Raw genomic sequence first — 25,965 nt, 5'->3', positions numbered from 1 at the left:
TATTTGCTTTCTTAAATAAAAATGTTATATAATGAATTAAGTCTTTAAAATGTCTGCTAAAATATATATTGTACATCTAATAGATTTATAATAACTACGCGAAACTTCAATATGATCAACATTCGTTAACAATAGATACACAATAATAACAGCAACACTACGAATCGAATCAATCACATAGTACGTATTTATGTACGAGCAAAGAGTTTTTGAATATAATTTTACTCGTGAATATCAGTCGAAACGTTACTATCGTGCAGTTAAGAACGCTATTTTTACCTGACAGTTTTAGTACGTTTTAGTAAGTGTATGAAACTATTAAAACTACAATACAAAAGTGCTTTAAAAGAAATATTAATTTACACAATAGAAATCTGTTTTTCTCTTTTTTTTATTTGTTTATTTTTCTTTGGTAAATCAACATAATGTGTGTTTGTAATAAAGAAAATGAGTATTAATATTTTTTCTAAGTTAATAAATAGTTAATTCATTATAACAAACTGGTGATAATGATGATGATGAAAAAAAGTTGTATGTAATCAGCGCTAATTGTTGCATTGTATGTATGAGTTTGTTGAAACATAAATAGTTTTGGGAATTAGTGAACCGTTAAAAAAAAATTTGGAAAAATAAATTCTTTAAAATACTTATTTAAATGAAAATGTTTAATGTTGTTTGTTTTCCCGAATTAAAGTTCACTTCATCACTGAAAGTTAGAAGAAAACAAGGGACAAATGTATTGGACTTGAACCTTTTCCAATGTATAATAATAGTTTTGCCGAATCTTATATACCCTTAACCACAGTATACATTAAAATAATTTTTGTCAAACATTTTTTAAAAAAAATGTTGGTAAAAAAACATTTTTCCCGATTAGGTAAAAAATGGAGGCAGTCGTTATGGAAATTAACGTTATCTTAACATAACGGTACCGAAATAACTGCTATTACTCTTACCGCTAAAATACCGCTTCCAAAATAATCCAAATTAGTGTTATCGTTACCATATTACCGTTTCGAATCGGTTTAATTTAACTTTGGCATCTATGTATATTAAAATCTTATCTGCTTTCGGTCATATTTTCAGAATATATTTTTTTTAATCTGATTCATAATCAGCCCAATTATGAAAAAAATTCCCCGGGAGTTTTTTTCCCTTTTCCTTTTTTTAACATAGAATTTGAATAGGAAAAATATTAAATGAAAGAAACCGATTATTGAAAATCTGGGCGGATATTGCGTAACTCAATCCGAAAATGAACATGTTCGAAAATATGTGCTAAATACATACATTGTAATTCGAAAAGATTTCCTGAAAACCCTCAAATCTGTTAAAAATACTTTATAAAATATCTGCGAATCTAAAAATCCCGGCTTTCCAAAAAAACCATAAAATCAAACGCCACTGTTTCAGTTTTAAAAAATTAAGAACCGATCGGTTTAAGTGATGTTCATTAAATAGTATGATATTATAGAAAAAATTCTGTACAAAAGATCCTCATGTTGATAACTCGTAAAGGACGGATTTATGGCAGTCATTCAAAAAGCAGTATGTTACTTCTCCTTAAACAATTAATGTAAATAATACATCCAATGATATTTTTTATCGATTTGTCTTTATAGAAATTATGTTTATTGAATTATGAATATTTTTTCTTGTACGTTTTTAAATATCTGTTCTGTGTATCATACTTTATTAAAATAACATGAATATCGTATTTTCACATTTAATTAAATGCTAGAGAACAATTAAAAGATTTTGCAGACCTAAAAAGGGATAATTGGATTTTACATTAGGAAATCCATCTACCTCTTGTTTGGTCTGGTTTTACCATCCAAATAGAATTTTTGATGAATAATTTCCTTATACATAATATAATAAAAAGTTCGATAAGTTTGTCATTCCGTTTGTAATTTCCACAATATAATTTTCCAACCCTATAAAGTATATATATTCTGGATCCTTATAGATAGTGAGGTCGATTAAGCCATGTCCGCCTGTCTGTTGAAATCAACATTCCGAAGCCCCCAAATAACTTCATACATCAATATCTCCTATTGCTTGCTATTTAAATCGAGAAAATCGGTCCACAAATGGCTGAGATATATGGAAAAAACCAGGACAACCTCGATTTTTGACCTACTTTTGACCTAAATCTGGATTACTAAGTCATTAATACAGACAATATGGATATCTAATGATAGGTATTTCAAAGACCTTTGCAACGACGTATATAATAGTAAGTTGGACCTACAATGGGTCAAAATCGGAAAAAAATATTTTTTAATCCGAATTTTTTTTTTCACTAAAAGTTTTATTTTTCGCTAAATATTAAAAAAAAACAAAAAAAAAAAAATTATAAATTTAAAAAAAAAATTCGAAAATTTTTTTTTCCAAAAATTAAAAAAAAAATTTTGTTTACCTAAAAATATTTAAAATTGTTATTTTGAAGTATAATTTGGTGAAGGGTATATAAGAATCGACACAGCCAAATATAGTTGGTTCTAAATTTGTTATTTTTCGGCTAAAATTAGTTCCGATAGAAAAAACCGAAAACCCGTAGTTTATAGAGTACAACAAAAAATACAAATTATTTATCGACGACGCCTATTTTCGAGTGGGTGTGGCATTAAATTTGGAAATATTTCTGTACATAGAAAATATATGTATATATGAAATGATAGGTATTTCAAACACATTTCTAATGAATAGGGTTTTTATCCCTGGAATTCCCGGGAATTTTGCGAATTTTTCACTACCCGATTCCCGGGATTTTTAGTCGGGATTCCCGGGAATTAAAAACTGACGAAACTACAAAGAAAACATGTTAGAACTCTATTTTTTTTTTTTTAAATGTGTAAATTTTTTTTACAATTTTTCGTTTATATCTCGGCAATAATAGACCACTTATTATTTATTTTTGTTTTTCGAATGAACATTTAAAAAATCATATGGAAAACATCAATGCCAAGATTGACCGGTGCGAATTATTCCAGAAAACACTAGTAGAACAAAGGTCCCTACTTTTGATCGCGGCACACCATTTGGTATTTTCAAGTATAGAATTGATTTTGGTCTTGAAATGAAACACAGCAATAGTCCTTGGTAACAATGTCAGCTTTATAATGAGTGTCTTTTGCAGATGTTGTATTATAAAAATTCACCTTTGAATCCAATAATTTGAAAATTTTCAAGATCAACATAAATTTTATCTCTTAACTATTCAGTTAAATGTATTGAATTCATTCATTTTACTTAAAAGGATTTGAAGTAGATCTGAATCAACAAAAATTTAATCATTCAAAGTATGAATAAATTTTGTTATTAATTAACTTCAAAATTAATTCAATTTAAATGAAGCTTTTGAAGGAAGCTAAAGAATTAGATATTGGGAATGGATTTATGAAATGAATTAAGCTCAAATTGAATTAATTACTACGAAGTTCTATATATAATGATTGTAACACTAAATTTTTATATAAAATTTTGCTATAATATTCATAGTTTACAGTATTATTATATATTTCGGGAATATGCGGGTACCCGGGAATGTAGAGAAAAATTTTACCGATTCCCGGGAATCAAAAAAGGTCGGGAAATTAAAAATCCTACTAATGAAGTATAATGCAACTTTGTATTGACAATGGGCCAATTAAAATTATTGAAAACCTATATAAATGCCTTATTTCGGAGAAATTAGCCACCTTCTTATAAAATCGTGATTTGTTTTTGGATTTTAAGGATAAGGAATAAGCCAAAACATTTAAATTTTCAGTATGTATCATCATATTCTATTATTTTTAATCTTTACAGAAAATATTTTTATTACATTAAAAAAAAACAGAAATAAACATATTAAAATATTCCTCTTCGACATCTACAAATTTCTGTTTAATCAAGAAATTAAACACAGGTTATTATTATTCTTTTTATTGACTCTGATAACTAATTTTTGTTATTTATTTTTCAGCTGATAAACCATTATCACTATCAATTTTTCATACATATGTACGTAAAATGTACTCAAAGTGTAATGTGTATCTACTATATATTACATACATACATATACATATTTACATACAAACGCACTGCTCGAAATTATATTACAAGCATTATTATTTTCCCAATCAACAGATCATTTAAGCACAATATTTAATTAGTAAATCATAATTAATTAAAATGTTCAAATTTATATTAATTTACCATTTATTTTACCTAATATGATTCAGAAATTCGTCTCAATGAAAACAACCAGTTAAAATGTCCACCAGCTTAACAAACAGACTCACTTTAAACCAAACTCCGTCAGTGTTTCTTATAGAACAAAAAAATTCACACTTTATTTCTTATTCTGGGTCAAATGAACTCAATGTAATATGCTCGAGTGACCATTTGTTGAAAATTTTCTATTGTCCGATCGAAAGGGGTCAAGTTTGATTATTAAATAAAATAAAAATATATATGTATGTAGTATATACTCGTATATACACATGTTATGTCATACATAAAGAATACTAATTGAATATAATAACTCGAGTTATCAATGTACGTTGCTACATTGTATATGTACATTAGACCAGCCCTTAAAAAGTATTTTGCTACGAAAGAATGGGCCATCAATATGGATCTTCCTGTTGACTACACAATACCTAAACACGTCAATGGCCTAAATATTTTGCACTACGTCATCCAGTTATTCACTGAGGGATTCTGTCCTTAATGCTACCAGATTATGGTAGCATTATTTAAGCCGAAATAATAGCTATAAAAGTAGACGCGGAACTGATAGCAAAGCGGTCATTAAATCCCTAGAGAAATTGAAATCTGTCAAATAATGATGAGTGTCTCAATAGGATATAGCGAGACACTCATCGGTTACCCGATACATACCACTATAAATTTGAATGAATTCAGACGTGATATTGGCCTTCCTCTCTTTAGAGGTAAACAACCCATTTCACATATACTTCACTCGTACGTATTATAAACTCGCACCTCATTGGATTGTAACCACATCCAAACTAGGGTCAATTTTAATATCATTTGAAATGGATCTGTATCCAATTCCAGTTGCATTTACGATTTGAATTTAACGGTCTGTAACGGCTGCTTGCAACATTCATCATGCTTGTAAACATTTCCATCAGTAGAAACTTCTACTTAACAACACGCAGCTATTAACATTGCTTATAAGTATGAAAACATTTACTGTTAAATCTGTTATTATTAACATTAAAGCTGCTAAAAGCTTTAGAAATACAACATTCTAGTTGTGTCCGTTAGATAGATAATTCATGAAACTACTAGAAGATGTCACTATGTATAAATAATGTAGGAAGAGCAACAACTTAGTCAGTTGATCATAAGCACTGTTAGAATTAACATCAACTGTAGTGTGCTGTTATTGTACATTATAAAGTGTGTAATTTTAGTGTGTGTATATTCCTGTGAATTATACATGTGTATTTGTATAAAAACACATAGTAACTTTTTAAACTGTTGTTGCGCAAATTAGAATAAATAAAGAGTTGTTTCAATTTTAAACTACTAAACTGCTTTTATTTGCAATCAAAAGTATCCGGTTTATTTAAAGGAAATAAAACAAGTAAGAGTGCTACATATATTCGGCTGTGCCGAATATTATATACTCTTCACCAAATTATACTTCAAAATACAAATTTTAAATATTTTTAGGTAAACAAAATTTATTTTTTTTCCAAAATTGTTTTTTTAATTTTTTAGAAAATTACTTTTTTCGAAAACTTAAAAAATAATTTTTTTTTTTAAGTTTTAAAAAAAAATTTTGGTTTTTTTATTTTTTTTTTTGTGAAAAAAAATTCCGGTTAAAAAATATTTTTTCCGATTTTGACCCATTGTAGGTCCAACTTACTAAGGTCTTATATACGTCGTTGCAAAGGTCTTTAAAATATGTATCATTAAATATCCATATTGTCTATATTAATGACTTAGTAATCCAGATATAGGTCAAAAATCGAGGTTGCCCTGGTTTTTTCCATATATCTCAGCCATTTGTGAACCGATTTTCTCGATTTAAATAGCAAGCAATAGGAGATATTGATGTATGAATCGTTATTTGGGGGCTTCAGAAAATTGATTTCAACATACATACAGACGGACATGACTTAATCGACTCCGCTATCTATAAGGATCCAGAATATTTATACTTTATTGGGGAAATTACAAACGGAATGACAAACTTATATATACCCTTCTCAATAAGGTGAAGGGTATAAAAACAGCCCAGCCACTGCCAAAATTGTCTGTCTTATTTGTGTAGTTGGGGTTCAGTCTCTTTCCCTTCGGCTGCCTTACAGACGTTCTCCCATAACCGCCTCTTAAATTGTATTTCTATTCATCCATAAAGATAACAGTATTCCATTTCTGATTCGACCAGAGGGCAAATCACGGCATTTATTTAAGTTTAAATATTCAATTGGAAAATTGTATATTAGAGAAAATTAAATAAGAGTTTTGTCGCGGGGCGATAACACTTAAGAGCAGCCATATTTGCCTTGTGGCTAACAGTTCGAGAACTAATTTTCAATATTAGATCTTTAATAACCTATCGGGGATTAATTTTTGGGAATTGAGTTTAAAACTCTCTTGCCATTTAATTATCTTCTCTTGGCGTAGTTTTACGAGGCCTTTCTCTCAAATATTATTTCTACAGTACCTGTCTGTAAACTGCTGATTTATTCATTGAATATATGAATATCACAGATAGTTTTTTGCTTTAATTCATCTCTAAATTTGCGAAAAAAATTACAATTAAAATAAATATTGAAATAATGGTAAAATAAAGCGTGCTTTTTACATATTGTTACGTTTTAACCTTTTCAAAACGTTGGTTTATTTCCTTTAAATAAACCGGATACTTTTGATTGCAAATAAAAGCCGTTTAGTAGTTTAAAAATTGTAACAACTCTTTATTTATTTAAAATGTACAACAACAACAGAATGTTCGTCACTCAATGTTTTTTTATATACGAATTTACTTGAAAAATACAACACACTTTAAGGCACTCAGTTGATGTTTATTCGAATAGCGTCTCTGATAAACTGACTAACGACTGCAGCCTCTGCCACTATAACACTGCCATCTGCACTCTAGATTGCTCTTTAACTGTCTAGAGCATTCTAATACATACGCCATCTGTGGTGTACTTTCTACAATGTTCTTTAACTGAATATTCGAATATACGGTCGCAGCAAACAGCGTGGCCATACTTACAATCAATGGTCAACTGATAGCTTTTATTCAATGTTAATAATGCCCACAGATATGTTACAGTTTGCTACTTTAAAATCAGCCGTTAAAATCGTTATATTTGAACTCAAGTACAATTTCGTAACAATATTATTTTTGTTTTAGTCTTGTTTCTTGTACAAGTTTCCATTGTTTTGCTAATACTAAGAAGTACTCGTATAACCACATTCTATAAATGTATTTTTGTTAAGTATATTTTTCGTAAAAGATCATGTTTTTGAAAAGTGAGATTACGGAATAAAAAGTTTCCATTTTATTGTCACTAGAGTTTTTCACGGGAATTCCCGGGAAATTGTGCTAGAATCCCAGGGAATTATTTTGTTTAGTTTTATGTGATGTTTTTTGAACATGGCTTTCTCTAAAAGATGATTAAAGCTCCAAAACAAATGCAGAAGATTCATTCAACAAAAAAGATTTAACCCAAATAGAATAATAACAAGTTCATTATTCCAATTATTCCAAAAACTCCAAATGTTCAGGGCTGTCACAGAATTCTATTCCGAATGAAAGTGGAATTATTTTAGAATTTAGCTTTTTCACAAAGAGTAAAACGACATTTTTTGGAATAAAACCATCTTCAGTGGAATTGAATTTTGTTTAATATTATTGGGTTTTCTTCAAGTTTTAATTAACATCATTACTTAATTTTTGATTTAATAAGCAAAACATTGCCAATTCAAAATTAAAAAAAGAAATAAAATATTTATTTTTGCGAATTAACAGAATTAATTGGAACAAAATCTAATGGAAATACAAGCCATTTCGATACAAATGACAAATGGTGACAGGTTTGTATATAACCAAAATTATAAATCGAGTCAGTTTATCTCTTTATATTAATTTTTTGTTGGATTTTTTTTATTTGTATCCAATTACGTTTTAAAACCATACATTTTTTAGTTTTTAACAAAGTCTACATTCTTAAAATTGAATAATTTGTTCTAAGCGAGAATTCCCGGGATCCCGGGAAATTTCAAAATCAATCCCGATTTCCCGGGAAATAAAAAATTGCGGGAAAATAAAGAACTCTAATTGTCACTCACTGTATATCAAGTGCCCAAATAATCGACTCCGACCCACATTCCTCGAAATTCTCCAAATAATTGTGTATGTATTTCTTTGCTCCGCATTAACGAAATAATTTATCAGTAATTTTTATATATTTTATTTATTTTTTTTTCATAAATCTTATCTTAAACATTTCGATTTTTATATTCAACATACTGTGCAGTGTTGTATGACAAATGGGTTTAATTTAACTGATACTTCATTTGAATGTATGTGTGAATGCTCATATTTGCCGGCATTTTAATAAAATATTTTATTTAATTCTTTTTTAATTTTAACAAAAAATCTTATCTTAAACATTTTTAATTTATTTATATCTAACACAATTTTTTATCAACACCTACATAATTAATTACAGATTTTGAAAAAACAGTATTAACCCTTAATACTGTAAAACTAGAATAACACAAAAAATGGATGAGTCACTACAGCCCACTTGTTCGTCCTCGAAAGAGCCATTATGGCTTGACAAGGAGTACGTGGAGAAAATCATACAGCATTATTGTAACGATCAAAAGGTTGTCATTAGGAATTTTATCAAAAATCCTGCCACCAGTAAAGGCGAAAACTATTTTAGTGCCTTGTATTTGCTAGGAGTTGATTATAGCACGGAAACGGATGAGGAAACGGTGAAAAATGTTTCATTTATATTGAAAACGCGTTTAGAAAATGATTTAATGTCTCAATTGGAAGAGGACTTTGATGTTTTTGCTCGAGAGGCTCAGTACTATACGGTTATAGGCGAGGAAACTCAAAAGCTATTGGATCAGATCAAGGATACTACAATATTTGCTCCCAAGTAAGCATTATTTTTAAAAGAAAAAAATATTTTTTAAAATTAACATTTTAGAGCTATTTATGTGGATGATCGTATAATTGTTATGGAGAACTTAAAATTGAAGGGATTCAGTATAAACGATGTCAAGCTGGGTTTCAATTTGAATCAGTGCCATTTAGTTTTACAAAAATTGGCCAAATTTCATGCTGTCAGTATGGTTTTGTATAAAAAGGTAAATATTGAAGACTAACAAAACATAACTTAAATTTAGCACTAACTATAGGTTATAATTTTAAAAATTATGAATTAATAATTTAACCACAATGAATGATTCTGTAACCAGAAGTGCTACCAGAGATTTCTCATTATATCCTACTAACGTCGGAATAGACAATCCTTAACTATATCCGATCGTCTTAATTTTTGTAGTTTTTATACACTTCACCTTCGTGAGAAGGGCATATATGAGTTTGTCATTCCGTTTGTAATTTCCACAATATAATTTTCCGACCCTATAAAGTATACATATTATGGATCCTTATAGATAGAGGAGTTGATTAAGCCATGTCCGTCTGTCTGTCTGTTGAAATCAATTTTCTGAAGACCCCAGATATCTTCGGGATCCAATCATCAATAATTCTTTCAGCCATGCTTTCGAGAAGTTTGCTATTTAAAATCAGCAAAATCGGTCCACAAATGGCTGAGATATGAGGAAAAAACCAGGAGAACCTCGATTTTTTACCTATTTTGACCTACACATCTGCTCAAAATAATAGATATACCTAATTGGAAAAAAATTAAATGGCGGTAACATTGAAAATTTCCTCGCAAGCGTTAAGAATACATCATATTATTAAAATTTCTATCTGGCAATGTCATGTCAGTCAAAAATCTGGCAACTATTTGCTTTCATGTTGATTTTTAAAAACGAATTTATTTGAATTACAAAAAATTATTTGCTCATAAAAATAGATACACATCAGTAATTTGTAATTTGTTTATATACAATTTTTTTTTTGTGCAATTTTTTGTTCCTATTTACGTGAAACAGTAAGTATAATTTAAATTTTAGCAACAATTTTATAAAAAATAGGACTCTTTTGAAGAAAATGGGACGAAATCATCATTGTACCGAAGATGAGAAAAAAATTGTTCAAACGATGAGAAATCAAGGAAAATCATTACGGGAAATAGCAAAGAGCATAGGAAGATCTTTACATTTTGTCCAAAATGCTTTATCTAAAAAACAAAAAAGAGAAACTCGCGGTAGACCAAAGAAAACCAGTCCAGAAACAGATAGGCGGATCGTCCTTATGGTTAAAAAAGACCCTTTCATATCATCGAAAGCTATTTCTGCGGAGCTATGTAACGAAATCAGTCCACAAACAGTTCGTCGTCGTCTTTTACAAGCTAAATTGCCGGGAAGAATTGCCAGAAAAGTGCCACTAATGCGCCAAAAAAATATCAAGACAAGATTAGAATTTGCTAAAGAGCACTTACAATGGTCCGGGTGTGAAGGCGAAAAAAAATGGAGAAATATTTTATGGAGCGACGAAACAAAAATAAATTTGTTTGGAAACGACTGGAAAAGAATTCCACGTTAAATTTACAAAAAAGACGGTAAAACATGGCGGGGGAAACATAATGGTTTGGGGTTGCTTTTCATGGAATGGTGTTGGTCCGATATTCCGAATAGAAGATACCATGAATGCTAGTGGGTATAGAGACATATTGGAAAACGTAATGCTTCCATATGCATCGGAAAATATGCCATTAATATGGACATTCCAGCAGGACAACGACCCAAAACATAGTTCAAGATTAGTTAAAAACTGGTTCTTGGAGAATAACGTACCGGTTTTAAGCTGGCCCAGCCAATCCCCTGATTTAAACCCAATAGAAAACTTGTGGAGTGAATTAAAGATAAGGCTTTCGAAGGAAGTTTTCAAAAATAAAGACGATTTATGGGAGAAAACGCAAAAAATATGGTACGAGATTCCATTGGAGAAGTGTCAGAACTTGATATCCAGTATGCCCAGAAGAGTGGAGAAAGTTTTACAAAACAAAGGTGGATATACTGGATACTAGCTTTAATTTAATAATAAACTAATTTTTTTAAGATAAAATTTATTAGCTTTTGTTTAATAAGAATTTTTAAAAATGTATCTATTATTATGAGCACCAAATTTTTCGAAATTTAAGAAATTTAATTTACTTTATAATATTTATTATTAATTATGAAATATTTTGTTTTTGTTTTTTACTCTCCTTTTAACTATAAATAAAAATCGACTGAATTTTTTTTATAATTTTACAATATACCATTATTTTTTTTCGTTTTTAAAAAATAAATTTTGGTGTATCTATCTATCTATCTGGATTACTAAGTCCTTAATATAGATAATATGGATACCAAATGATAGATATTTCAAAGACCTTTGCAACGACGTATATAAGCCCATAGTATAGTTGGACCTACAATGGGTAAAAATCGGAAAAAAATATTTTTTAACCCGAATTTTTTTTTTCACCAAAAAATTTTTTTTTTTAAATTTAAAAAAAATTCCACACAGCCGAATATAGCTCTCTTACTTGTTATTGAATAAGTTTTAACCATTATATTCATTATTTATTGAAATATTTGAAAAGTTTATTTACTTTTGTACTCTATTTTTCAGAATCCCGATATGTTTCGTTATCATTTGCCCGGCAATATCTCCGAACATCCCTCACCCATACATGAAATGTATACGAAAGCAATAAAATCGACCATAGAATATTGCAATAGCCAAGAAGAATTGCAGAAATATGTTCCAAAATTGGAAAGTTTTAGCACCACCATTATAGCAAAAATGATCAATGTTTATAGTCGTTCGTTATCAGATCGTTTTCATGTGCTCAATCATGGTGATATGTGGGTGAACAATTTGATGTTCCAAGAGCCAAACGACGAGGAAGTTATATTTGTAAGTATATGAAGGATAAGGAACCGGAAGGTTCTGAACACAAGTTGTGTTAAATTGATCACAAACAATTTTAAAATTTTTGCTGAAAAATTATTTGAAAAGTGAGGGATTTTCTTTTAAATTTTTAAAATAAATTTTCTATACGGTTTTCTGTTTAATTAAGTCCATTTTTAGTTGTGTTTTCGTACTAGTCAGATTATAATCCAGATTTTCTGATTTTATGATTCTTTGTTTACATTTTTTTCATTATAAGTTAATAAAATATTTAAATTTAATTAAAAATACTTTCAAAGTTACTGTTACTCTTATTCAGTATTTGTTTTAGCAATAAGTTGAAGCACATTTTTTTAAATTTTGTTTATCTCATTTCAGATTGATTTTCAAGAGGGTTTTTATGGCTCGCCTGGCATTGATTGGAATTATTTAATGTTTACCTCGTGGCAGGCAGATGTTTTTCAAACACATTTGGATGATTTAATCATGGTGTATCATGAATCACTCTCAGATATTTTGCATAAACTAAATTATCAACAACGTATTCCTACAATAGATGATGTTAAAAAGGAAATTATCAACAAAGGTTTCCATGGTCAGTAGTTTTGGAAATTAATGTTAAATATGTATTTATAATTAAATTATTATATATTTTTATTTAGGCTTAGCTACTGCAACCTGCTTGCTACCCATTTTAATAAACGAACATCCCGAATTGGCTGATCCCGAAAATTTCGTTTTAGAAACTGAAGAGGCTTTAAAAAATAGACGCATTATTTTTCATAATCCGAAATTTGGCGAAAGACTAAAAGTATTTTTGAAATATTTTGAAGATATTAAAATTTTGTGAAATTTTAATTTATGAATTTGTGGAATTTTTTCTTTTATTAAAAACAGTATTAACATGACTATTATAAACTATTTTTTTTTTTTGAAAATGCTGTTAGCACTAAGAAAATGTTATTATTTTTTATAAATAAATTATTATTTTATATAAAGAGAGTGAAAATACAATGGAAACTTCCCTAATTTCAAATACATTACATTTTACTAACAGACATCTAGAGTTGTAAATGAGTGATTTCAATTCAATGAGTTACGTGTTTTGAAGTGGCCTGTCCAATCGCCAGATCTCAGTCACAATTGTACCACGAAGGAAGGATTATGAGATGCGTTTATAAGGGAATGTTTATTACGCTGTGAAGCAGTAATAAACAAGTAAGAGAGCTATGTTCGGCTGTGCCGAATCTTATATTCCCTTCACCATATTATACTTTAAAATACACCTTTTAAAAATTGTAAGGTTAACAAAATTAAAAAAAAAATTATAATTTATTTTAAAATTTTTTAAAAAAAAAAAATTTTATGGAAAACTTTTTTTAAAATTTATTATGTATTGAAAAAATTTTTTTTTTGGTGAAAAACAAGTTAAAAAAATATTTTTTCCGATTTTGACCCATCCAGATATAGAAAAAAATTTCGAAATTGTTAAAAAAATTTTTTTTAATATTAGTGAAAAAAATTTTTTGGTTAAAAAAATTCAGTTTAAAAAATATTTTTCCCGATTTTGACCCATCAAAAATAGGCCAAAAATTTAGGTTGTCCCGTTTTTTTCCTTATGTATATCTCAACCATTTGTGGGAGTCAGTCAAACAGCTGATAATTTTTTTTTCGCTTTTTGGTTCTAACAACTGTCAAAGCTTGTTTTTATATTTAAATATCTACATATTCTAAGCTTATTAACAAAATATTTATTGTTTACATAAATAAGTAAAGCCCTCACTATTCAATTATCTACACTATATTAAGTTTAAATACTTATTTGTTTAATTTTTCATTTTGGTTTTTTGACATTTGGAAAAAGGGCTTAACATGCTCATTGTAAAAATGAAGAGGTGCATCCAGAGGCAACCCGAATGGTAATGGTATTAAAAAAATAAACATATTTAGATCCTGCTACAAGAGAGAAGTCCAAAAAGTGAAGAACAGTTTGAAGTCAGGGTCATCAAAAGATGACATTTATAAACCGAAATTATGGTATTTTGACCAATTGGCATTTTTGGACGAAACTGTCGATAACAATGTTGGAAAATCGTCCATGTAAGAATATATGGTAAGTGGCAATAATAGTATCACTTTTTTTCAACATAAGTTAAGTTTATTTGAGACTTTTAAATATACATACATATTATAGGTACAATGGATCTGATTATAAGAAGTGTTGTTTTAATACAATATATATTGTTTCACAGCAACAAACTTGTCCGGTTAAGAAACAATTTTTATAATAGATTGTGGTGCTTGCTCCCGGCACAACATAAATTCAAAATGTAATTAATGGTGTACTTAAAACTAAACTTAAAGCTAAAGTAAAAAAAACTAAAAATATTATAATAATAAAAAAATCATCCTCAACCTTGAATTTTGGCAATGTAATATTAACGTATGCAACTTCATGCTCCACATAACCTAATGGTGAGTAGTAATTGGTATTCAACCAATTTAAACCACTTTGATCGTTCAAAACATCTAAGATTAATTCATTATTCAAGCAGTGTAAAGAGTCAATAAGGGTCCTCATGTAAACGCTTATATGTCTCGCAAACTGTGCAATCTGTGCATTTTTACACTCTCGCAAATGAACTGTCAAAAAATGTATGGAAATTCGTTTGCACAACTCCGATAAGTTTGCGCGTCAATTTAGACTCGCAAACTTGAATTTATTGTGCATTTGATGAATCAGCTGCTTTTTTTTATTTTTATTTATAAGAAATAAAAATTGTGTGCATGTGAAAATTGTGTAACTTTGGAACAGAATGTTTGGATTAAATGGCATTGTGTCTGAAAACATTAACCAACAGATAGAATATAAACAAAATCTTCCAAACTATGTATACCACCATTTGTTCCAAAGATTTAACTTTCATTCAACATTTTTCAAATTAAAATGTATGCAATTTGAACAAATTTTTTTAAAAGCTTTTGTTGAATTTATTTTTATTTGACATTTTTATCAAATATAAATTTTCTGTATAAACTTGCACAAAATTGAAAAGGTGAGTTCATGAAACACGTCGCGCAAATTTTGCACAAATGGGAAACTTAAGCGTTTAAATGAGTACCCTTAATGAAACTTTTCATTAAACCAAAAGCGTATGTAGCCAATGGTTTAATATTTACTAACTCGTAAATATACTGATTTGAATATTTTTTATTAGTATCATCAAAATGTTTATTTACACAAATCCTTAGAATTTTTCGCTCAAAAATTTCAAATTCTTTCATTACCAAGAGTTATACGGGAATACAAAATTAATATCATAGTAAGAATTGTGCTGAATTTCCCAATTATTGATAAATTCACTGACATTTATTGTTGGGGGATAAGCTAGTTCCTATGCGATATTTCACTGGTTGCTTAGGCCAGATCATCAGGAAACCTTTTCCAAAAAGGCTTTAAACTAAATATATTATACAAATCAAGCCATAGAGTGAATGAGAATTACAGACACTCAAGCTTTATTTGTAAAAATATCAAAGCTTAAACAAAATTCCAACAATAAACAGTGAGTTTATCTTTTATTAATTTCCCTCTTACCGTTGGTGAAATAATAAACCAAATTGAAAAGGCATAAAGAAGCACTGGTATAATACTTACTTTGTAAATAAATAATTTTGTTTTCTGTGGTAAATATTTACTATTGAACAATCTTCCAATTGAAATTTTGATACCTCTGGCTTTATTGAGAAAAATTCTAGCATGACGATTAAATTTAAAAAGTTTATTAAAGTGTACACCCAAATATTGCATTCTTAAGTTTCTTGCTTTCAGGAACAACAATATTTTTGCATTTACCGGACGCATTCCATAAACAAATAGCCTCACTTTTAAACACATTGATTTTTAATCCCCAACATTTATTGAGTTTAAGGTATCTTTCGGGGAGATACCGTGAGTATAAAGTAATGAATCATCTGCATATAATATGCCAGGTGAATTATTAAATTCATGTGTGGGAAATCATGAATAAATATGTTATATAAATATGGCGCTAAAATCGAACACTGAGGAACACCACAATGAACATCAACAAAAGCAGAATATTCGTTTTCCAGTTGAATGCAGAATTTTCTATTTTAAAAAAAGTTTTTTATTAATTTGATAATGAATGGATCAAAACCAACATTAATCATTTTAAATATAATACCATCATGATAAGCATGGTCAAACGCTTTCTCTATATCAAGGGACACCGCAACAGTACATCTTTTTTCCCTTAAATTCTTTACAACGTCGTTTTGAAATTTCAAAAGAGCATGGTTGGTAGAATGACCTTTTTTGAAACCAAATTGATGATTTGGAATATAAGAAGTATCCACATTCACAATTTTCATACTGAGACAAATGTACTCTAATAGTATTTTCATCATCTGAAACATATCTATTTGGCTTCAAACCAGAATAGATTACCGACATATGATTTTGAATATTTGATAATTTTTGAGCATTATCAGTAATTTCTATTCCGTTTACAATAATTTTGGTAAATGAAGATTTTTTGATGTTCCTAAAATATTAGAAATTCCCTTATAAAATATCTAGGCCCTGGAACAATATTTTTAAGACGTTTTTTTAAAAATTTCAGCCTGTTCAATTTGAACAAGTTCTTTTATAATAATTTTTATCAGCTGAATTTGCTTCGACAATAGTATATAATCTGGATGCGTTCTATTTAAAGTTCTTCTAAATATCCTTCTTAAATATTTTTGCCAATTAAATTTAAATTTGTATAATTTTTTAATTTTGTCAGAGACAAAAACTTGTTTATTTTTTAATTCTATTTTTTCACTATGATTATTTGTTACTTGTCTTATTGAAAAGAAAATTCTTCAACAAATTGATCTATTTCATAATTTGATAAATTTGTAGTCGAGGGAATTTTGCAGATAATTCTGATATAATTTAATTTTTAAAAGAGTTCCAATTAGTATTCTTGAAGGAGGTAAAAATTCGAAATTTAAAAATTATAACTGGACATTTATGGGAAAATGGACAGAAAAAGTTGGAAGTGATCTAATTAAAAAATTTGGATTAAAAATATCAACTAAATTTGAACTTATCAAAAAGTGATCCAAAAAGGAATTTCCATTACAAAACGAAGGCACAGAGTCGGAAAATCTTATAAAATCAGAACAAAAGTTGTATTATGATTTGATTTCAATTCATCTGCTACAAAATAACACTTTTTGTCAGGTTCTGAATTGAAAATCGAACTAATGGGGGTTGTAGTCCTAGGTGAGGACATACTAAAACCGTTTTCAAAGATTTTGAAACACCCTCAAATTCGAATTTTTTGGAATTATTTTGAAAAAACTGTTTTAGGGTAGGTCGTAGTACTTTAGTACCTCTAACTCACATTATGGATATGATAATTATGAAGTCTTAATTAAGCTTTCACAAAATGTATGCACAATTTTAGAAATTGTGTAAGTTTTTATAAAAAGTTTCGCTTTATTTTTTTTTCGTCATTTTTCAAATTTCTGTGAAAACCATTCTTTTTTCTGTGTAGGTTTTTGATTTTTTTATTCATATGCGCTGGGAGAGAAAATACTTACAATTTTCATCCGATTTGAAAAATTAAAACCATGTTTTACAAAATGAGAAAATTTGCACCAAATACTATTTCAATACTATTTCATTCGTTTCATTCTAACAAGACACCAAAAAAGGAGGACATAATGAAAATTCGGTAGACGATACATTTTTAGCAGCGGCCACCAAAACTTTGAAAAAAGAAGATGAAATTGAGAAAGTTTCTCTTGCAGAAGAAGAAGATGATTATATGCTGAAATGGTGGTATCTAAAATTAAAAAATATGCCACATGGAGTGCAACAGGAACGGGTGCAAACATGATATGTTGATGTTGCATTTCACTGCAGTCAGGGAGGTGAGATTACAATGATGCAATTGAAACAAATCCAAGATATTTTACATAGCAATGTAAGCCTAGAAACAACAGTCAATATTTTAGGTAAAGAAGAATTTTAAATCAAAGTTATATATATATAAATATACATAGTATATAATTTTATATTTATAGTATTTTAAAAATTGTTAATAAATTCGTGAAGTATTAAAAAATAAAATAAAAATTATTTGATTTCCTAATGTAATAGAAGGGCTATCTTGATCAAATACATTAATTTTAATAACCTGACAAAAAATTGCCCCTTTAATATTAATTTCTTATATTATTTTTAAACCTCTAATTATAACAAGAATTATTCTTTCAAGATTAATTGGAGCATTAACTGGCTAGGATGGATAAATAAAAAAAATAAGGAATAGCATTCTTTCTACTTTTTATAAAACCCTGTAACAATTTCAATATTTTTTTCATACATATAAAAAAATCGATATATACGATACTATATATCGTATCTAAAAAAAAATTAAACATTTGATCCCAACCAGGGTATCAAAAAAAAAATTAATTCAAATAAGTACGTACGAAAAATGCTCCAGCACCATTAAAATAATCTTTAAAAGTATTATGAACATTTTCACTTGTGAAATTTCCTACGAACCTAGAATTAAAATTTGTGTCATTGCTGTTTGTATATATTTGTTGAATTTTATGTCGCTTTAGAATAAAATTATAGAGGTAGCAACAAGCCATCGTACTTTTTCTGGGGATAGATTTATGGTTGTATAAAAAATACGGAACCGGCTGGACAACATTCCAAAGGCATTTGGAAAAATTGAAAAAGTATTTAGTTTCCCAAAACTAAAAATGCTGAATACTTTGGCCACTCCTCAAAATTAAAAAAATTACAACTTTCCGAAGAGCATCAATAAAATGGCGTACGTTTCGTAAAGTTAACTTCACGGCGCAGTATGACCTGGTCTCAAAAATTTTTGCAGCTAAATCCTATCCAAAATAATGCTAAATGGATTTTTAAATGCCAAAAAAAAGCTAAATTTGTATACCCTTCACCTTCGTGAGAAGGGTATATATAAGTTTGTCATTCCGTTTGTAATTTCTACATTTTTCATTTCCGACCCTATAAAGTATATATATTCTGGATCCTTATAGATCCAGTCGATTAAGCCATGTCCGTCTGTCTGTTGAAATCAATTTTCTGAAGACCCCAGATATCTTCGGGATCCAAATCTTCAATAATTCTGTCAGACATGCTTTCGAGTAGTTTGCTATTTAAAATCAGCAAAATCGGTCCATAAATAACGGAGATATATATGAGCAAAAAAGTGAGACAACCTCGATTTTTGACCTATTTTTTATCTATATCTGGATTACTAAGTCATTAATATAGACAATATGGATATCTAATGATAGATATTTCAAAGTCCATTGCAACGATATAGATAAGGCTATAGAAAGTTGGACCTACAATGGGTCAAAATCGGGAAAAATATTTTTTAACCCGAATTTTTTTTTATAAAAAAAATTTTTTGTCATACATTTTTTTCCCCCAAAAAAAAATTTAAAAACTAAAGAAAAAAAATTTGTAAAAAAATTTTTTTTATTAAAATTAAAAAAAAAATTTCAAAAAAAAAAATTGAAAAACTAATTGTTTTTCAATTTTTTAAAATTAAATTTTGTTTACCTAAAAATATTTAAAACAAATTATTTTAAAGTATAATTTGGTGAAGGGTATATAAGATTCGGCACAGCCGAATATAGCTCTCTTACTTGTTTTTTTTGTCTAATTGTTGATTTTGAAAACCAGTTGTAGGTTTCCGCCACCAAATATTCTATCTCTTCTGGTAGTTTTCGATGCGGAAGACACTGACAGTTGTATCGAGTGGCAGACACAGGGTACTAATACAATGTTTTTATTTTTTTCTTTTAAATTGGCGATAACACCACGATTAATATCTGTCATTACTCTGGCATTGTATGTGCCCAAACCCACCATGTTCGAAATATTTAAAATAAATTCCTTTAAAACATTCAAAATCGCACTGGTTATACCTTGAGCTGATCCATCTTCTAACGGGCAAAGCTGTAACAACGTACTTACTATGTTTTTGTTAGTCTTACTGTACTATCGAATCACTATTCCTAAATATTTTTCTATAGTGATGTCTGTTGATTCATCTATAATCAGGCTAAACTTACTGTCACTGATATCATCAATAAGAAGCTGTTGAAAATGAGGTGCCAAAACCGACTTAATTAAGGCCGTGTATTTGGTTCCACCCAAAGTCTTGCTGTCATAAAAAATATTTTTTTGTAAACGAATTAAATGATCAGTAGACCTTATGCTCGTATGAACGGCGACATACAAAGACTCTAATAACTCTGCCTCTTTTATTTTGGAATGACAGCTTGTTTGGTTAAATTGGAGAGTTTTCTGGCCATTGCTACTGAATGGGGCTGACAGTTTTACATGTTTAGACGTTTTTCCATGAGCTATAAGTGTGCTTAGTTTTGATTTTAAAATGCATTGCCAAAATTTGCATTTAACCTGCTGTTCATTTATTTCGATAATCCACTTAGACAGTCTTGGGTCATTAAACCATTTTTTTGCGTATACATTCTATAATATAAACACTTTTGTTTTAAAACAATAAATGGTAAGTTAAATTACTATTAATACCTTTTACTTGTAGTTGGACGACATGAGTCTTCAGAATCACTGATATATTCTTGTACATTAATATTTTGGTCACTTCTTTTAAGATAGCTTTAAAAAAACTAATGAGTATATCTTAATATGAATTAAAATTTATTTTGTACCAACCTTTCCATTTTAATATTTATAAAATTTGAGCATTTGTTTTGTTTACGCAGAAATCTAAGAAGTAACTAAAAGAAAAACAGTTAAAAAATAAGATGAACCAATTTGATTTTCGACTACAAAAACAACAAGCACTTGTCAGCTGTTTATTTTATCTTGGTCCAATCAAAGCAAATGTAAAATAATAACCAAGGCGAATTTATACAAGGTGCTATCAGTTCTACAAATACAACAATTGGTCTTAACAAATGTCAAAAAACAAAAATGAAAAAATAAACAAATATGTATTAAAACTTAATGTAGTGTAGATAATTGTATAGTGCGGGCTTTACTTATTTATGTAAAAAATAAATATTTTGTTAATACGATTAGAATATGTAGATATTTAAATATAAAAACAAGCTTTGACAACTGTTAAAACCAAAAAGCGAAAAAAAAATTATCAGCTGTTTGACTGACTCCACCTTGTATAAATTCGCCTTGATAATAACTCAGTGTGTTCATGTTATAATCTTGTTATACTTATTCCCTTGTGGCGGTTTGTTATTATGATGCCAGATTTCTGTTTTATTTTTTATCTTTTCATGGTTTTCGTGGTTACCAATAAACTATGTACAATCAATCAAATTTTAATTAACAAGGCGAGCGCGTCCCGGCAACAAATACAACAATGCAAAAACAACAGGCATTTTGTTTTTGTTAAAATGTAGGGTAAATGTCAAAATCTATATGTTAGTTTGACATATAGTGTACATTAAACCACAGCGAATTAATAAACAGCTGATTTTATGCACTCACCTTGTTAATGCGCCTTGGATCTATTTCTTGTAGGTAAAAATTTGGCGCGCCAAATCGTTAGTACACTAGAAAGGTACGTTCGTAAGTTATGCTATGTTCACACTTGGGCTTTTAAACGCGTTTAAGCAAAATGTTGATTAATACTATGTTCACATTTGCAGAGTTAATCATCTCAAATGTGATTAAGCTCTAATCACTTCAAAATCGAGATGATTATCCATACATTTAAATGATTTGTTAATCACTTCAAATTGACATGATTAAATCTTAATCACTTCATTAATCACGTAGGATCAACTGAACATACCTCAAACTGATGATGATGTAGCATCGGCCACCTTTTAGTGTAGTACCGATAAATAAATTTTGACAGAAGTTTTCTTTTTTTCCTTAAAAAACCTTAAATAATTCATCAATGTTCACAATTTCATTATTAAAAAGTTTAAAATAATTTGCTGATATCTTTAATAAAGTATTTATTTCCATATTTAATGCCTTATGCCCAGTTTTTGACTTGTTATTTAAATACGTATTTAGTTAATTTTTACTTAAAATTAAGTTGTATTTAAATACAGTTTGAGTTTTTCAGTGCTACATAATTTGTCTTATTTAAATAAGATAAAAGTATGGCAGCACTACTAAATATCAAAAATTTATCGATAGTTTTGCTTAAAACAGCTGTTCAACCAAAACAAAAATTGATACATTTTGCCCAATAAGAAATAAAAGTTTATTAAACAATAAAATTATTGGTAGGAAAATGCACAAAAGAAGCTCCAATTGCCCCGCATCGGAATTGTAGTTTTTGCAAGACGCTTTTTTTAGCAAGACGCTGTTGTTTGTTTTTTTTTTTTTACTACAATAGAGTGAAAAAAAAACCAAACAACAAAAGTCAGCTGTCAAAAACATATGGTAGTTTATGAAACTTAAATAGAATTTAAATGGCCAACGTTGGCCATTTAAGTATCATTTAAAAAAGCACTGAGAAACTCATTTTCGTATTTAAATAGAACTTAAATATAATTCATATTTAAATACGAAGTCAAAAACTGGCTCTTAAAGAAATATAAATTTGTTTGTTGTTTTTTTATTTGTCGACTTAATCATTTTAGTGTCAACTTAATCATCTCAAATGTAATGTGAACGGCTTTGATTAACTTAATCAAAATTTTGCTTAAACGCGTTTAAAAGCCCAAGTGTGAACATAGCATAAGTTAATCAAAGCCGTTCACATTACATTTGAGATGATTAAGTTGACACTAAAATGATTATGTTGTACAATGTACAAATAAAAAACAACAAAACAAATTTATATTTCTTTAAGGCATTATATATGGAAATAATGACTTTATTAAAGATATCAGCAGATTATTTTAAACTTTTTAATTATGAAATTGTGAACATTGATGAATTATTTAAGGTTTTTTAAGGGAAAAAAAACTGCTGTCAAAATTTATTTATCGGTACTACACTAAAAGGTGGTCGATGCTACATCATCATCAGTTTGAGGTATGTTCAGTCGATTCTACGCGATTAATGAAGTGATTAAGATTTAATCATGTCAATTTGAAGTGATTAACAAATCATTTAAATGTATGGATAATCATCTCGATTGTGGACTTATCCCCAAATTTAAATTTTTCATCTCCGAAATACCCCTAAAACAGTTTGTGATATCCCCAAAAATCCCCAGTGAAAATACTAGTTTAATTTTAATTCATACATATTTATATGTACATTATTTGTTCAACAATTCTTTTTATTTAAGTATGTATGATAATTTAAAAAATAAAATTTATAATACATATACATCTAAAGGTTACTTATTTCAAAAAAAAAAAAATTAAAAATTACACAAAAAGTTGTATTTTGAACAAACTATAACCAATTGTAAGAACTCAGTGTAATTTTCCATTTAATTTTGAAATGAATACCCTTCTTTATATACATTTAAATTTCAGATTTTATTCCATAAGAAATACCTTGAGACCAATATTCAATTTCCCAGGTGGAATTATGCTTTTTTTGCAATTTTATTTTTTGCAATTTTTAACGTTACAAATTCTTCTAAAACAAACATTCACGTCTATTGATAACACATAATATCAAGGATTGCCAGTATAAAATGTCAAATAGCATATTGTTGAAATTTTACGATTTATCAGACTTAAAGTTCAATGTTTTCTTTCGATTTTAAAATAAACTCTTACATAAATTAAATAAAACAATTCAGTAAATACGAAAACTAAAATGAAAAAATAAAAATCCCCAAAACATACAATATTTCCCCAACTGTTCCCCATATCCCCAAACCAAATTATTTATCCCCATTTAAAAAATAAAATCCCCAATATGGAGAAAAAATCCCCTAATCTGACAACACTGATAATATACCAAATTTTATTCGTATCTGTCAGACGTTTGTGGGACTCAGGTGTGTTAAGAAGGTAACCGCAGCGTAATTTTTTTTGTTTGCTATTTTCTATCCACAAAATCTTTTAATATAATATACCAAAAGAATGAAAAAATAAATACATATATAAATTACATATATATGCAGCAGTAAATGTGCAAGAAAAATAAACAAAACAAATGAAAAATTTATAATAATCATTGTTAAACGTACATTCTATAACTCGTTTGTGTGAATTAATAATAATAATAAAAAATAAAACAGCGACGAAATGAAATCATCCAAATCAACATTGTAAAGTTTTTTTTCTGTTTTCTGTTCATCAATATACAAAAAACTCACAATAAAATATATGTATATAAAAAAGTGTATAAATATGTGTGTATATAAATTATGTAAAGAATAAGTGTGTATTGGTAAACGAGCTGTATAATAAGAAAAAAAATTTAAAAAAAAAATTAAATATACATAGTAGATGTCTGTATGTATATAAGAAAATCTTTATATATCTAAAATGATAAAAAATAATTAATAACAATAAATTCAACAGAATTCTAAAGTATATGAATGTGAAAGAAAATAAAAATCAATTAAAAAGTTTTTCGGAGAGAATTAAAAGTTAAATATCTCTTGAAATTGTGTACTATATATAATTACATACATAGATACATAGTATGTAGAGGTACCCAATGTATTAATATTATACTACTCGTATGTAAGTATGTAAATATATCCAAATATATACAAACTTACTTACATACTCTCATATGTTTGAGATACATATGCATGTATGAATGGATGTAACATGTATGTACAAAAGGAAGTGAAGTGTTGTGTATATTGGTTGAATACTCCAACTACTCTATAAAAAATCTTAGTTAAATATCAATGTAGATGTATGTATGTTTGTCCCCCCGAATATCCCATAACAGAGTAGTCAAATAATTCATTCATCAAAAGAGCTATTTATGCTATTAATTTCTTCTTTAATAAATGGACCTCCAAAATTTAAATATCAGTCCTTATAAATTATCAAATAACCTTATTTCAAGTAAGGTAAACAACTAATCTACTAGGGAAAAAAGGGAATAAACAGACTGCACGCAAAGAAAAGAATATGGTTATGGTGATCATAATTGAATAGCTTCATATAATGCTTGGATTTTATTGTTGTTGTCAAAATATATTATGGTTCGTATATATCATAAATATGATCATCTAAATTAATCATAATTACATCCCTTGTTAAAATTATTTGTTGTATGATAATCAAAATATATGTATGTGTTCAATTATATTATGATTGAACAATCAGATTATAAGTGTAGATTTCTAAAGACATCCTTGCCAGGTTAGGAAATACATAAAGAGTTCAAAATAGTAACAAAATATCTAGTACAATCATAATATAATACAACCATATTATGATTTCATCTCAACTATAATATGATTATATAGAAACATGATAGGTTAAATGATCAAATTATGGTAGTAGCGCAACCATTTTATGGTGAACTCAACCATATTTAGATTAATGCTCAATCTTAATGTGATTATTTTTAATTGTATTAGATTAGGACGGGCTTGATTTGGCTTAATTGTCAAGCAAGCTATTTCAATGCGTGACAAGAATCAAGAAAAAATTTCATTAAACAAAAATATAAGTAAATTACTTTTTTAAATATATTGAATACTCGTTGTTGTCATTGAATAATTTAGAAGAGCTGCCAAATATTTTAAAAATTCAATTGATATGTTGTATGCAGATTACTACTCGGGAAGTTTTTGATGAATTACCAAAAGACAGAAAAAGAATAAAGCAAAATTAATATGCAGACAAAATTTTGCAGTATTTACTTACACCAGATGCTAGTGGTATTTTTAAATGAATTT

General features: G+C 28.2%; 1 protein-coding gene and 1 long non-coding RNA gene across 2 annotated transcripts; one reads left to right on the top strand and one right to left on the bottom strand.

Annotated features, from left to right (window-relative positions):
* Positions 1-237: 237 nt before the first annotated feature.
* LOC135963668 (uncharacterized) lies at positions 238-13,088 on the top strand. Its single transcript, XM_065515614.1, has 6 exons — positions 238-301; positions 8,715-9,155; positions 9,207-9,366; positions 11,813-12,100; positions 12,473-12,689; positions 12,757-13,088. Exons 2-6 carry the CDS (start codon positions 8,770-8,772, stop codon positions 12,942-12,944), a joined length of 1,239 nt encoding a protein of 412 aa, XP_065371686.1. The 5' UTR covers positions 238-301; positions 8,715-8,769; the 3' UTR covers positions 12,945-13,088.
* Positions 13,089-20,399: 7,311 nt separating this feature from the next.
* Positions 20,400-20,951, bottom strand: LOC135963189 (uncharacterized). The gene is made up of 3 exons (XR_010576833.1): positions 20,865-20,951; positions 20,721-20,807; positions 20,400-20,660 (listed from the first exon to the last, which is right to left on the bottom strand). It is a non-coding gene; the product is annotated as an uncharacterized LOC135963189 (long non-coding RNA).
* Between the last annotated feature and the right edge of the window lie 5,014 nt (positions 20,952-25,965).

Source organism: Calliphora vicina, chromosome 1 (assembly GCF_958450345.1).
Source record: "Calliphora vicina chromosome 1, idCalVici1.1, whole genome shotgun sequence".
Classification (NCBI taxonomy): domain Eukaryota; kingdom Metazoa; phylum Arthropoda; class Insecta; order Diptera; family Calliphoridae; genus Calliphora; species Calliphora vicina.
This window is presented reverse-complemented; position numbering and strand designations above follow the sequence as displayed.